Source organism: Strongylocentrotus purpuratus, unplaced genomic scaffold (assembly GCF_000002235.5).
Source record: "Strongylocentrotus purpuratus isolate Spur 01 unplaced genomic scaffold, Spur_5.0 spur5_scaffold_2, whole genome shotgun sequence".
NCBI lineage: Eukaryota > Metazoa > Echinodermata > Echinoidea > Camarodonta > Strongylocentrotidae > Strongylocentrotus > Strongylocentrotus purpuratus.
The window spans coordinates 39,262,458-39,276,011 of record NW_022145605.1 but is presented as its reverse complement, the minus strand read 5'-3'; the positions used below and the strand labels follow the sequence as shown (position 1 = coordinate 39,276,011).

The 13,554-nt window shown below is 34.2% G+C and overlaps 1 protein-coding gene across 1 annotated transcript; it reads right to left on the bottom strand.

Annotated features, from left to right (window-relative positions):
- Window positions 1-1,158: 1,158 nt before the first annotated feature.
- On the bottom strand, window positions 1,159-13,545 carry LOC105443658 (transmembrane protein 134-like). Its single transcript, XM_030992416.1, has 6 exons — window positions 13,419-13,545; window positions 10,985-11,079; window positions 9,015-9,091; window positions 6,673-6,714; window positions 5,312-5,368; window positions 1,159-4,554 (listed from the first exon to the last, which is right to left on the bottom strand). The coding sequence occupies exons 1-6, from the start codon at window positions 13,425-13,427 to the stop codon at window positions 4,466-4,468; spliced, it is 369 nt and encodes a 122-aa protein (XP_030848276.1). The 5' UTR covers window positions 13,428-13,545; the 3' UTR covers window positions 1,159-4,465.
- Between the last annotated feature and the right edge of the window lie 9 nt (window positions 13,546-13,554).

Genomic DNA, 13,554 nt, shown 5'->3' with positions numbered 1-13,554 from the left:
CCTGCACATTATAACAAGTTAGTGCTATATTAGTGCCTGACTGATTTTGGTCACTGAATAAAATACAGGTCTCCTTATATGGACTACCCCCTCCCCCCCCCCCCCCCCCCCAATCAAATACATGTACATGTACACAGAGCAGCATATATAGAAGGCATATTTTAGAAATACGTGTAAATAACCATAACCACTAACTCTGATGAAAGATGGATCAATCAATAACACAAACTTCAAAGAGACTATACTATCTAGATGTGCAAGACTTGTATGGAATGATGTAGCCGACACTTTACACAATTCTATAATACAGATCAACTCTTCCTTCTTCTCCTCCTCCTCCTCCTCCTCCTCCTCCTCCTCCTCCTCCCCAACTCTTGCCTCTTCTTTAAAGATAGATAGATAGATAGTGGTGGTTAGTTTACCAAAGGGCACTAGTGCATTGACTTGGTTTTGAACCCGGATCACCGGATTACGAGACCCCTGCTCTAATGACTAAGCTATCATGCCTCCATATACATTTAAATATTCAACTACCACCATAAACTTGAATAAAAACTTACACATATTATTGCAGGAAATCAAATGCCGTACATGCAGTCAAACATAAAGGTACCATCTACATATATATATATATAAATATATATATATATATATATATACCTTCATATTGCAAAAATAATATTGAAAGACAGAGAATGTGAATACAAGACAAATGAAGAAGAAATCCTGTGATCACATAAATACATTTTCAAATTAAGAAACTCTAAATACATACCACTTCACATATGTATGGATACATATTAAATCAACTAAAATATTTGCATATCATTCCCATATAAGCACATACAATTTGTGAATCATTAACTCTGATAAACGGAAGACCACCATGACTTAAATAAGAATATAGGAATGTAATTCAATATACTGAAATGGAGACACTAGAATATAAAAAGATAAGATCACTTTAAAAACATGTTGTCCTTCGACAAACAGTTTGTTCCTTTAACAATATTATCTAATCTTGTCTAGACAGATTTCACAATTTTATGGCCCATAACATGCTCAAGTGGCAATTGCTCCAAGGCTGATTTTCAATACTAACTGAATTATCAACTGCAACCCTGAACAAAACAAATATACCTAACCCTAACCTGAAAAACCTAATAACCCATCTACGACCCTAACACTAACCCTATTAGAACAGACTGTTAGAAATGCCACAGGGGCAGACGTCAGACCATCCAGTAAACCTTTAAAAGCTTGGAATATATCTGAGAATTGTACGCAAGGTGATAAATATTGGTAACGCACAACTATATACTAGTACATTACATTCAGCCTCATAGTACCAACAAAATATTGCATAAACTAAAATATAATCAGCAAATAGAATTCATGCAATCATATTATGCAATGTAAATGTAATATTCCAAATTTACAATACATTCATATTTACAAGTTTTCTCAGTCTTACTTCATATCAATAGTCAGAAATGCATATTGCATGTAGGGTAGTTCAGTTCCAAATTAAAGTGTACCAATCATTAAAATTATTATACAAAAATAATAAAATTATTATAAAAAAATAAAAAACATCCCCCCCCCCCTGTTTTGTCGCTAATAGCTTCTATTAGTACTTCTGTAAAGAGGCATTGAACCTAAGTCCAACTTGGGTTCCGTCCACAGGCTTTAATATCATTTTTATTCCTACATACCCCTTATTCGTTAGCCCTTAGACTAAAGTTTTAGGAGGTTGAGTTTATACATTCTTGCCATGCACAAATGATGTTTTAGGTGATTGGTATACTTTAAGGCTAGTTTGATCTAACAACACCATATGTATTCCGTCTGAACTCTAACCATATCAATGTTAACAATAATAATAATAATGTTGATTACCCAGGGAAGTCTCACAAGCATCAATGCTGTTCCTCCTGAGAGCCCTGCAATTATTATTACCCCAGCCATAATCAGCAGGTACCAATGTACACCTGGGTGAAGAGTGGTAAATGTGGACTAATGTCTTGCCAAAGTATGTTAGTGCTTGGCTGGGATTCAAACCCTCGACCTTTGGATTGAGAGTCAAGTGAAGGAACCACTAAAACATGACATGTCCACAAAACTATTGAAAATATAAATCATAACGTGAATGTAAGATTTTGTCATTAGGCACCTGGTAAAAAGGTGCATATTGAATGTAAATGCACAATAAAAATATTCTATCAAGAAGCAAATCTGACCTTCAAATAATATATATATAAATATTAGAATACATACAATAAGAATAAAAAGTAGTTCCACATATATCTACAAATGAAAACCCATGCTGAAATCTTGTATAGAAATTGCACTTATCCATCTACCAGTACTTTTCAAATCCTATCATTCATAACAATCTCCTTTGAATATCATCCCTGAAGTTATAATATATTTTGCAGTAACACCTAGACGAAACAGATCCACCAGTTACATGATATAAAAAATACCACAAAATATTCACTTGCTGGCGGGCAATAAACTTTAATTAAATGTCATGCATCACTAGAGGGAAATGGGGTGGGGGGGGGTACCTAATTTTTATCGGCAAAAAAGAAAAACATTTTAATTTGATGAATGCTTAAGTTTGTAGGCCTAACAAAATTTTAAAATTATTAATTGATTTTTGTAATTCTTTTTTAAAGGAGATAGAAAACCTTTTCTGTTTCCTAATTTGTAAACATTTTAAATCACTGATGCATTCTTATATCTTAGAATACCGTTAGATAAAAACAGGGGGGTGTGGGTTGGCCTTTTGAAATCTGATGCCAAGTTGCTTGTCAGGGAATTTGATCAACAACAAAAATTCTATCAGAGTTCAAGAGTAGTTTATGCATAATAACATAACTGTGACACAGCAATATATTTCAGTTCTGTCATTCACTAACTTTTGATAACCATTTATTATGTAAACCTTGGGTTGGCTAGCTGCCAAATATTACGACAAGTTCTTGTTGCTCGTAAATTCATCTAAATGTCTAAAAAATAAAATTACTTTCTTTTTGTTAAGTGGCTATGTTACTGTTCTCAAAAGGCTTCAGGCAAGCTAAGCACTGTAATACTGTATATGGCACCTACTTTTTATTACTACAGACCAATTTTTCTTCAATTATACTTTCTCACAAATTATGCAACAAGAACATTTCCAGTATGGACTATTTAGCAACCCAAAACTATTTTTGCTCCATCCAACTTTTGTCTTTTCATTTTCATTCATTCAACATATCCTTTTGAAAAAAATTTCATTCTACAAAAAGGCTTCAGCTTGATATCCATACTAACAACATGAATCATCTGATATATTTCTTAGTTTGAATCTAACATCCCATAGGATAATCCTCCTACTTCTCTCATACATACTGTAAAATATAGAACATCAAAGCATATTCCAAAAATAAAGCAGCAGCATTCTACAGAACCATTTGGATTCCTTTCATTCTGTACTAAGAATGGCAAGAGTAGATACACTTGTATAAAAAAGCTAAAAGTTTAACTAATCCAACTCAGACTCTAAAATGGGAACATATTCTCACCACATATCTTTTGTCACACAAGCAAAATAATAAGCACATTCAAAAATAGACGTAATTTGAAGATTTAAAAAATAGGGGAGAAATTATGAATTATAATCTAACCTAACCATGTCAAGTTTGATAAAAACATGCATCACAAATATCAATTGTGAGACACATTTCCAATCATCTTGCCATCTTGGTGCTAACATTACTCCATTGTATTTCATTTGACAGTTCATAAGCATTCAATAAAAAAAACATGCCTTTGTTTGTCCAACACGGTTATGAACAATAGCACCCTTTTGGTGGTATAAACAGCAATCTAAATGTCAGTACAGTGAAACCTGTTTTAAAAGCCACCCTTATCTAAAAAAAAAAAACACCTGTCTATAAAGACCACACTTTAGTTTCCCTTAAAAAGCAATCTAATTGAAAAATATTTCTCAGTGAAACCTGTACAAAAAGATGACCACCTGCTTATAAAGACTACAGTTGTGACCCTCCTCACAGAGTCTCTATATCATTGACCTGTTGGCAAAAGGTTGTAAGTGCGTGCACAAGCAAAGCATATTTCGGATAACTAAGATTTGGACTGCTCAATACGTATTATCACATTTTAAAAACAAGACAACAGAAATTCTCTCTTTATCAACTAAGAAAAAAAGATAGAGAGAATGGATCGAAACTACTTAATTTAATTTGTTTCTTAATCAAATATACACCAAGTTTTGAAGCTACGGGCATTTGAATGCTGACAACATTTTGCTTATTAACAGAACATAACACACATAACATACGTATGCCCCTCTGCCAGCCACAGCAATATACAGGTGCCACTGAATGATTGCTGAAGTCCAAGTTAGTAAGAAGACTATGAATATATTTCTGTTTATACTTGTAATTCAGCTGTGACATCATTTACTGAGCCGGAAGTATTTTAGATTACTCAGATCGAATCCCTGATAGCCCTTTGTGGCAAAGAATGCATAGCCTGTGTAGTACACTGTCGTGGATCAAAAGAAAAGAAAAACAAAACAGGGCAAAACAAAGATATTAAATTTCATTGTAGTAGGATGTATGTGAGAATTTGAGAGCAGGCGCAGCTGGCCCATGACCCCATCCACAATCCCCCCCCCCCCCCCTAGAACAAAAAGAGTTTATTGGGATGGGGTGGAAATTTCTGGAGTTTGGGAGTAAAAATGCACCTTTGAAATGAGAAAATCTGCATTTGTCCCCATTTTCTTTTTCAGACATTTTGATCATGCAAACAAGATTGAAGAGAACATCAGCAATTCGAACTGATAGTTGACAAATGCAATCCAGAGCTACATGTCATTTTGTTAATGATTAAGGCCATGAAACAGAAATACTAAAACATAGTGCAAAATCTTGTGACAGATCTGAGCAGCAGTGAACCAATTTGACTTACCTATTTGTAACTCTCCTTACTGAGACTGCTGATAAGACCAGTTGTCAAACCTTATCTATTGATACCATTATTAATAGGTGGTTGTTGTTTTCAATTGCAAATTTTAATCAATTTATTTTCCCCTAATTTGGCATTACTATAAATCTATTTTCTTAAATTCTTTTGATAGTTAATTATTTATACCTTTAAAAAGGTAGTAGATATCTCGATAAATTTTTCTACTTCAAATAAATGTTTCTACATAAGGATATAAAAGCTTTTACTTTATTTTGTAAAAAAGGTGTTTTCATTTTGATGTCATGACTACTGTTATTGCGTATCACATACTCACATCCAGGAATAAACATAAGAACCCCAGCGACAATACAGACGGTACCAGCTGCATGATCTATGTAGAGAAATATAATAACGAAACATTATTTTTGAACAAGAAATACAAATAAGAGAGAATCTAGGAACATGTAATCATTATTATTGTTATTAGTATTACTATAATAATCATTATTATTATTATTATCATTTTCTTTTGAAGAGCTGAAAAGGCTTGATATATATAGGAAAGATCTAAGACTGCTACAAAGTCTATATTGGAATCAGTTTGCATGCATCAGGGTAGAAGGAGAGTGTAGTGAATATATCAACATCAGACGGGGAGTCAGACAGGGTTGTGTTATGTCGCCAGACCTGTTCAATATGTATAGTGAAATCATTCTAAGAGAATTGGAAGATGAAAATGGATACAAGTGGGTGGTCATTCAATCACAAATATTAGATATGCTGATGACACTGTTTTATTTTCTGAATCAGAGAGAGATCTCCAAAGACTCCTAAATGTAGTTGTAAAAGAAAGTGAGAGAATGGGACTAGATATCAACTAAACCAAGACAAAGTGCCTGGTGGTATCCAAGAAGAGCAGTCCAAAATGTAACTTGAAACTGAAAGAACAGACTATTAAACAAGTCTCCTCATTTAACTACCTCGGCAGCATGATTACCGAGGATGCCAGATGCGAGACAGAGATCAAGAGAAGGATAGCTCTCACTAAATCTGCATTTTCAAAGTTAGGCAAAATTCTGACAAATCGAACAATGTGTATGAGGACCAGAATAAGTGTATTGAATTGTTACATCTACCCAGTACTTATGTATGGTAGTGAAACATGGAATTTAGCCTCTGATACTAAAAAGCGTTTGGAAAGTTGCGTAATGTGGTTTCTAAGAAGAATGATGAAAATCCCCTAGACTGACAAAGTTAGTAATGAAGAAGTTCTTACACGAGCTGGAGTGCAAAGGAAAATGATACGTGACATGTTGATTAGGCAGTTGAAGTTCATGGGTCACATTACACGTAAAGAAGGCCTAGAGAATCTTGCTTTGACAGGGAAAATTGTGGGAAGAAGGAGTAGGGGAAGAAGGAGGATACTTTGGATGGACAGTCTGCAGAAATTGTTGAAAGAGAGAGGAGTGAAAGAACTGGGAGTGGTACTAATACAGAAGGCTAGGAGCCGAGGGTTGTGGAACAGCATGATCGCCAAAGTCAAACGATATGGCACTTAGAGAGAGAGAGATAATTTTCATTATCATCATCATCCTCCTCCTCCTCCTCCTCCTCCTCCCCATTATCATCATCATCATCATCATCATCATCATCATCATCATCATTATTATTAACTCAAAATAATTTAAAACTTACCTTTCACGCCTATTTCAAGTACAATTCCAATTAGAAGAAGGGCTGCAACAGAAAAATAACAAAATTGACACGCAATGATTTAAATATAACAAAAAGTGTACATCTACAGTGAATTTAAGTGATGCAATATCAAGAAATATTTGAATGATTTAAAAAGGATAATACAGTCAAACCTGTCTATAGCGACCGTCCAAGGGAAACACAAAAGGTAGTCTTTGTAGACCAACGGTCTATGTAGACAGGTCCCTTTAGTACATGTTTCAATAAGAAACCATTTTCAAGGGAAACAAAAAATGTGATCTTTGTAGACAGGTGGTCACTAAAGCAGGTTTGACTGTATTATTATTATGGTTTGTGCACACATGATGAGGTAAATCACAGCTGTTTTTTTTAATACATAAGTGAATGGCCTTGTACAGATGAAGAAGAAAATGAAGCTGTAGGCAACCACAGTCCTATGCATAATCACTTAACTGTATGTTACATGTATATACACTGTATGTGAAGTGCACTTTGCTTAAAGTAGATATTCTTTGATTTTAAAAACTAACTTTATTTTCATTATTGCAAAGTTGAAACTTTGATTCGGCAAGGTTATCAAAATTCAATGCTTGGAAACATTTGAAGTAATGATTATTATAAATTACAAAATGCTTAAAGGGGAAGTCCACCCTGAAATTAAGTTAGTTTTAATAGGAGTAGAAAAATGAGAGAAACAAGTCAGTGAAAGTTTGAGCAAATTCCGATTAAAAATAAGGAAGTTAGGATTTTTGAAGTTGTGATCAATCAAACACAAATTGGCAACTCTATGACGTATCATGCGAGCTCAACTTCCATTTGCTCAGTACTAAAAAAATCTAAAATTTTCATTTTCCCTCAAGAAAAATTTCAACCATACATGCACCCTAAATATAATAATTGCAAATATGTTTCTATACTCCCCCTGCAAGGAACAAATATATATTCCGTCATCAATAACGAAGAGTTGCCAATTTGTATTTGATTGATCACAACTTCAATAATTCATAACTTTCTTATTTTCATTCAGAATTTGCTCAAACTTTCACTCACCTGATTTTTTTATTATTCTGCCTCTATCGAAACAAACTTATTTTGGGGGTGGACTTTCCCTTTAAATACAGCCCTGGCATAGCACCTGAAGAGTTCTCCGAACGCTGCTGAGATGTGTGAGATCACAGTATCGACATGACTTGGACAAGCAGACGATGTCCCATGACATCTCACACATTTTCAGTGCCTGTGTTTTCATCTTCTCTTGAGTTCTTTCTCTTACTTCACTGAACCCGCACATGGTTTTATTTTGATGACAAATGCAGCGATAAAAAAATAAAGGAATCTGTCACTTGTAAACAAAATAAGACGCCATTGTATATTCAGCTGCACACACCGGGGTATGTTCGGCATTTCAAGAGGGAACAAATGCCGTCCTTAATATCATTCCGGGGTTTTTTCAATTTGAAAGTCTGGTTTCTTTGATTGTTAATTAACCCCTATCCTGTGTATTAACAAGGAAAACATTTTAGTTATCAGAATCGGGTCATATCCCCTTTTGAATGGTTTGACATGCCATTACATTTATATACACTAAACTCATTATAATTTGAGAAATAATAGCTTTGCAATTATGTTCATTCTCTATGGGATGTCGTCTCCTTGGGCAGTGTTGGTCCATATAGTGACGTCATTAAAACATCATTATTTTTCTGTTGAATCTCTAGTACATCCCAGCTGCTATGGAGGTAGTTGTATTTGTATTTTTATAAATCACCCGATATGTAGTTGACCTAAAGCTTGTCCGATGGCCATCTGTTAGCTTACCAGTTTCTAGTGATACATTAGTTGACATATTTGTGATCTTCTTTGAATTTCACCTTTAATAGTTTGCCAAGGTGAATTATGGTAGCATTTATTAGCATGGCTTTAGAGGTCAGAATAATAACTTGAACTGAATACCTGTATATCAGTCTATTTTGTGTGTATAGCGCTTAGAGACTTCGGTGGTAAGCGCTTTATAAGTAATGTTTTTATTATTATTATTATTATTATTATTATTATTATTATTATTAGACTTACATGTACAGCCTATTCAAACCTATACCATGTTGCATCCCTGTACAAGGATGGGTACCGGTATAATATTTCCTTACAAAGGGTTTCAGTGCATGATTTCACAAATCCTAATGTAACTTGCATATAGACTAAACTCAGTTCTTCATTCCTACAAGCCTCTTTTAACACAAAGCATTACCAATACTAGAATTAGATTAAAAACAGTTTAAATATTAAAAAAAGGATACAAAATTATAAAACATTACTCTCACCTGATCCAGTTAGAAGCAGTATAAAAGACACCAGCAGAGAGTTTCTGTATTCCTTCAGCTCTGCTTTCAGGAACCACCTGTGAAGACAAATGATAAGAACATGGGTCTTGATAAGTATTCTTCATATTCATAATGTAACACACACATGTATGGTCTGTTTAATACTCAGTTAACCCCCTTCTGGCTTTAAACAGAAAAAACACAGAATAAAATGTATGAGCAATATTACTAAATGCCTTCCACTCATGTTTGACTTTATTAATTTTTTGTTGTAAAACATGATCCCCTAATGGCCTCTGTTACATTTATATCAATTAAACACAGAGAGTGACACCGAGATGAAACTACATGTATCTCTCGAAATGTTCCTACGCTGCAAGTCAGGGATGCCAGTTAAAATTGATCAGAGGGCCTGAAAATCACCTGGTTTCTCGAAACCAACTCCATGACAGTCATATCTTTGTCGGCGACCTACGGAGATGTCATGAAGTGGATAAACCGTTTCACAAAGCCATGACAGACATGATATCGATATACCTCTATACTATCAGCTCAAGAACATAGTCTTTGTCACAATCCATTTGATTTATCACGAATAACCCAAAACAAGTTTTGGGGCTAAAATTGTTAAAAAAGAAACATATACATATAAACTCTCCTAAAATAAATAACAAATAGTGTCATTATCAAATGTACATCATCAAACGATTTGCATATTTCTGTAAAGATTCTTAAATTGAAGAAAAACCAGTGAGTGTTTTTTTATCGGAAATCGAATCAAAAGGTAGTTGAAGGATACCGTAATGTGATAGTTTATCAATACATACTTTTTTTGTTTATTGTGACGAGAGATTTTAGGCAAAATACCTTTTCTCAGCCAGTTTTTATTCTAGAGTCTCATAAATACTCGTTATATAATTGATTTGATATTGAAAATATAATTTGGAAGAAGTAATTAGAGAGGGAATAATAATGCACATAGGCCCCAAAGGTATGATGGTATCCTAAGAAAGACTATGAATCGACTATGGACAATGGTGTGTAACATTCTTATCTCTTTTATTTATACGTTATAGTTTAATGATTTGTGATTTAATGTTTATATTCAGCTTTTTAAAATTTCTGTATAATTTGTATTATCACTTCTTTACATTTGCATTTCGCATCCCAGAGAATTACGTACCAAACTCGTCTATATTTTTCTCAAAATGATAGTGAAACTAATCGTAGATTTCGCGGCCCACGGAATAGCAACAAACTGACTTGTGATGGCGCTTTACAGCAATTAAAAAGATATGACGGGTTCGGAGCAGTGACAACTCATTGTCGTGGAAGTTGTCGCTCATCTTGGCAAAGACGGCTTCGTGAAACACTTAGCTGACAATTTGCGTGACAGTGTCGAGATGTCGTTGATCTTGTAGTTATGACGGTTTCGAGAAACGGCCCCCTTGTGCAAATCTACAAGAGATTCTTGAAACACACTCTTTTCTGTCATATTAATTCAATTTTATGTTTATATTATAATAGTGAAGAGTATCCAACTACATCAATGTTTGCTCTGTTTTGTAGCCAATTGCTTCAATGTCATTTGTCATTACCTAATTTTCTAACTTGTAACTTTGTAAGGGCTTATGATTAAAATGCAATTTGCTAATTTTGTAATTGTCAGTTTACAGTTTGTACATATAGTATTGTGTATTGTCCCACATAACTGTAGTACATCATATTAAAATAAACATTTTTATACCTGCAACTGTACTTATCTTTTAGAATAAATCAATCAATATTCTACATTACTAATGTATTAAAGCGCATTAGGATTTTGATGAGTATTGTATGCTACTACACATGTAAAAATCTGCTTGTTATTTTGTCTGTTCAGAAACAGAAGGGTGTTAACTCTGTGTTGTAATATATGAGCTAATGCCCTTCTGATGCCAAACAGATAATTAAATATACACTGTACATACCAGGTGCCAGGTTTGTCTGCATTGCTATTGGGGTCTCCTTCAGTCACTTCAAACGTACCAGCAGTACTGCCGTGAGCTGAAGGGTCTATTAAGGGCTACAGTATAGAAAATAATAGAGGAAACGTTACCGGTATGTATCTGTATCAGTATTAGATGCTCTGACCTTCAATATAACAAAATACATGAACTGACAAATTCTCAATTTGAGGGTGAATATATGTTGTATTGAACAACAAAACGCATACAATATTTGTTGCCTGTATATAGGCGACTTTTTATCCTTTGTAGTCAATTTTAGTACAGAGAATCCAAGAGGATATGGCAATTGTACAAAGTTACACACATACAAAATATATGTTTGGAGCCAGAATGATATTAATTTTGTGTTAAGAGTTAAAGCCTTTCTGACTCCAAACAGACAGTATTATGTGCTGAAAAAATCAGAGGTTCTTGTTTATAGTCATATTTCACCAGGGGCAGAGGCCGGAGGATGAGGTGTACAGTACATATTTTTGCAACATAAATTTATTTGGTGTCCTTGGAATTCATGATTTGGTAAAATATCAAAAAGATAATTAAAAATAGTTGAATAAATTCTAACTTTGCTAATTCAACTTGTTCATGGATGAGAACCAAAATAAGCAAATAAATCACATAGAACTATGGCAGAATAATAAACATCTATTAATACATCTACATCTAATGAAGACAACTGGGGCAGGAAAACGTATTTATAAACAAACAATACAACATTTTACCAGTATAATAATCACAAAAGCATGTTGTGAACAGTAAAACTGAGAACTACTCACAAATAATAACAAAATTAACTGCTGTGTGAAAGTTCTTTCCTTATTATTACGCAAATTCTCACAAGTCACGTCATTACATTTTTCCGATGCAATATAAGCAGCACCACCACATGTCTATTTTTTTCTTTCCCTTTTTAGTTTTTGACTTATTTGGATTGGTCACTATTTTTTTCCGTCCTCCATTCATTGCCACAAATTATTTCACTGGAGCCTACAGCTTTACAAGCTTGCTTTCATGTACATGTACGTCCCATCATATTTCTCACAGTTAAATCAGTGCTCTATATTCACCACTTTATCTTTATTTTATTTATTATGTATTATTGATTGTTATTTTATCACACAAAAAACAACTTGTACTTTATTTCGAAATGTATACAGTATGTAACATGAGAAACACGAACATAAATGAAATGAAATAAAATGAAATCCTTGTTCCTTGTTGCAGTAATCCCGATCGCACTGCAAAACATTGCAACCACCCCCCCCCCCCCCCCTCCCATTCTCTCTCTCTCTCTCCTATTTAAATTCCAACATTGTTCTGCACTGCCATGGTAACTAGATCTCCACTAAGAAGCAGCTAAAAGTACTTGAGATTGGAGAGTGAAAGTGATTGATGAACCTCTTCTTAAAAGTTGCTGGTAGAGGTAGTCAGGTACATACATGTACATGAATGTACAGACATGAGGAAAAAATCTAAATCTTCAAATGTATATGGAAGAAAAGAAGGGGGAAAAAAATCAGATATGACTTTTATCTGCCAAAATTGGCAACGCTTTACAATATCTATTTTAAAAAGTATTTGGATTGTCATGCCAAGTTTACCGTTTGCAATACACGTTTACAGCATTTGAAATCTCGAAGAGTATTATTGAAATTGTGGTAGATCTACCTGTAATTTGAAGGAAAAAACTAATAGTAAAACCTTAAAAGACGTTACAACTTACAGTCACCTAGACCCCTAGCTAAGAAATATAACCCTTTTAAAGAAGTTTTAAAGTTTTAAGAATCTGGAGAATTTTGTAAGGCGCGGTACGCAATTTAGCTCTTGAAAGCTCCAAAAGAGCTCTTGTAAACATGGTAAACCCCCCCAAAATAGCAAAAAGCCCAATTAAAAGCAATAAAATACATAAATATCGCTGTAAGAAATTTTAGTTTTAGTTTGACGTAAAACACATTTTTGAGAGGAGCCCCAGGCCTGGAGACAGAAAAGTATTCTAGTAGTACACCGAGGCGATGGCGAAAGCGAAAGTTGTCATTGATAATATTAATTCACAAGACAATAAAAACAAAACAATGCAACACACACACACACAAACAAACAAAATTAAAAAATAAAACAATTCAGTTGGTCTAACATGTTAAAAAAACGAAAAGTCTACACAGCCGCGTAGGCGTGGCAAAGCACGATTAATCTCTTCAGCTGTCAGTCAGCGGTATCCCATTAGTTGGTGCCCGGTCGTACACCGGGGGCGAGCGAGCACCATGTTTGAACGAAAGGATCTCCTCTCTCGTGTAGCAAAGGCAAAGCCACCGCCACAATCTCAATATGCCAAGCTTATATATATTTGTTTAGAACATGACAAAATGTAATTAAGCTATTTCCTCGTGAAAAATCTTACCGTTGACATGTTAAACGTCTTGAATTCTCATTGAACACTGTACGTAGCTCTAAAAAGAAGTGTTTTTTCAACACATTGACCAACTGACATTGGCAGTGTTTACAATATTATTGATCAATACCATATGTCCGACGGT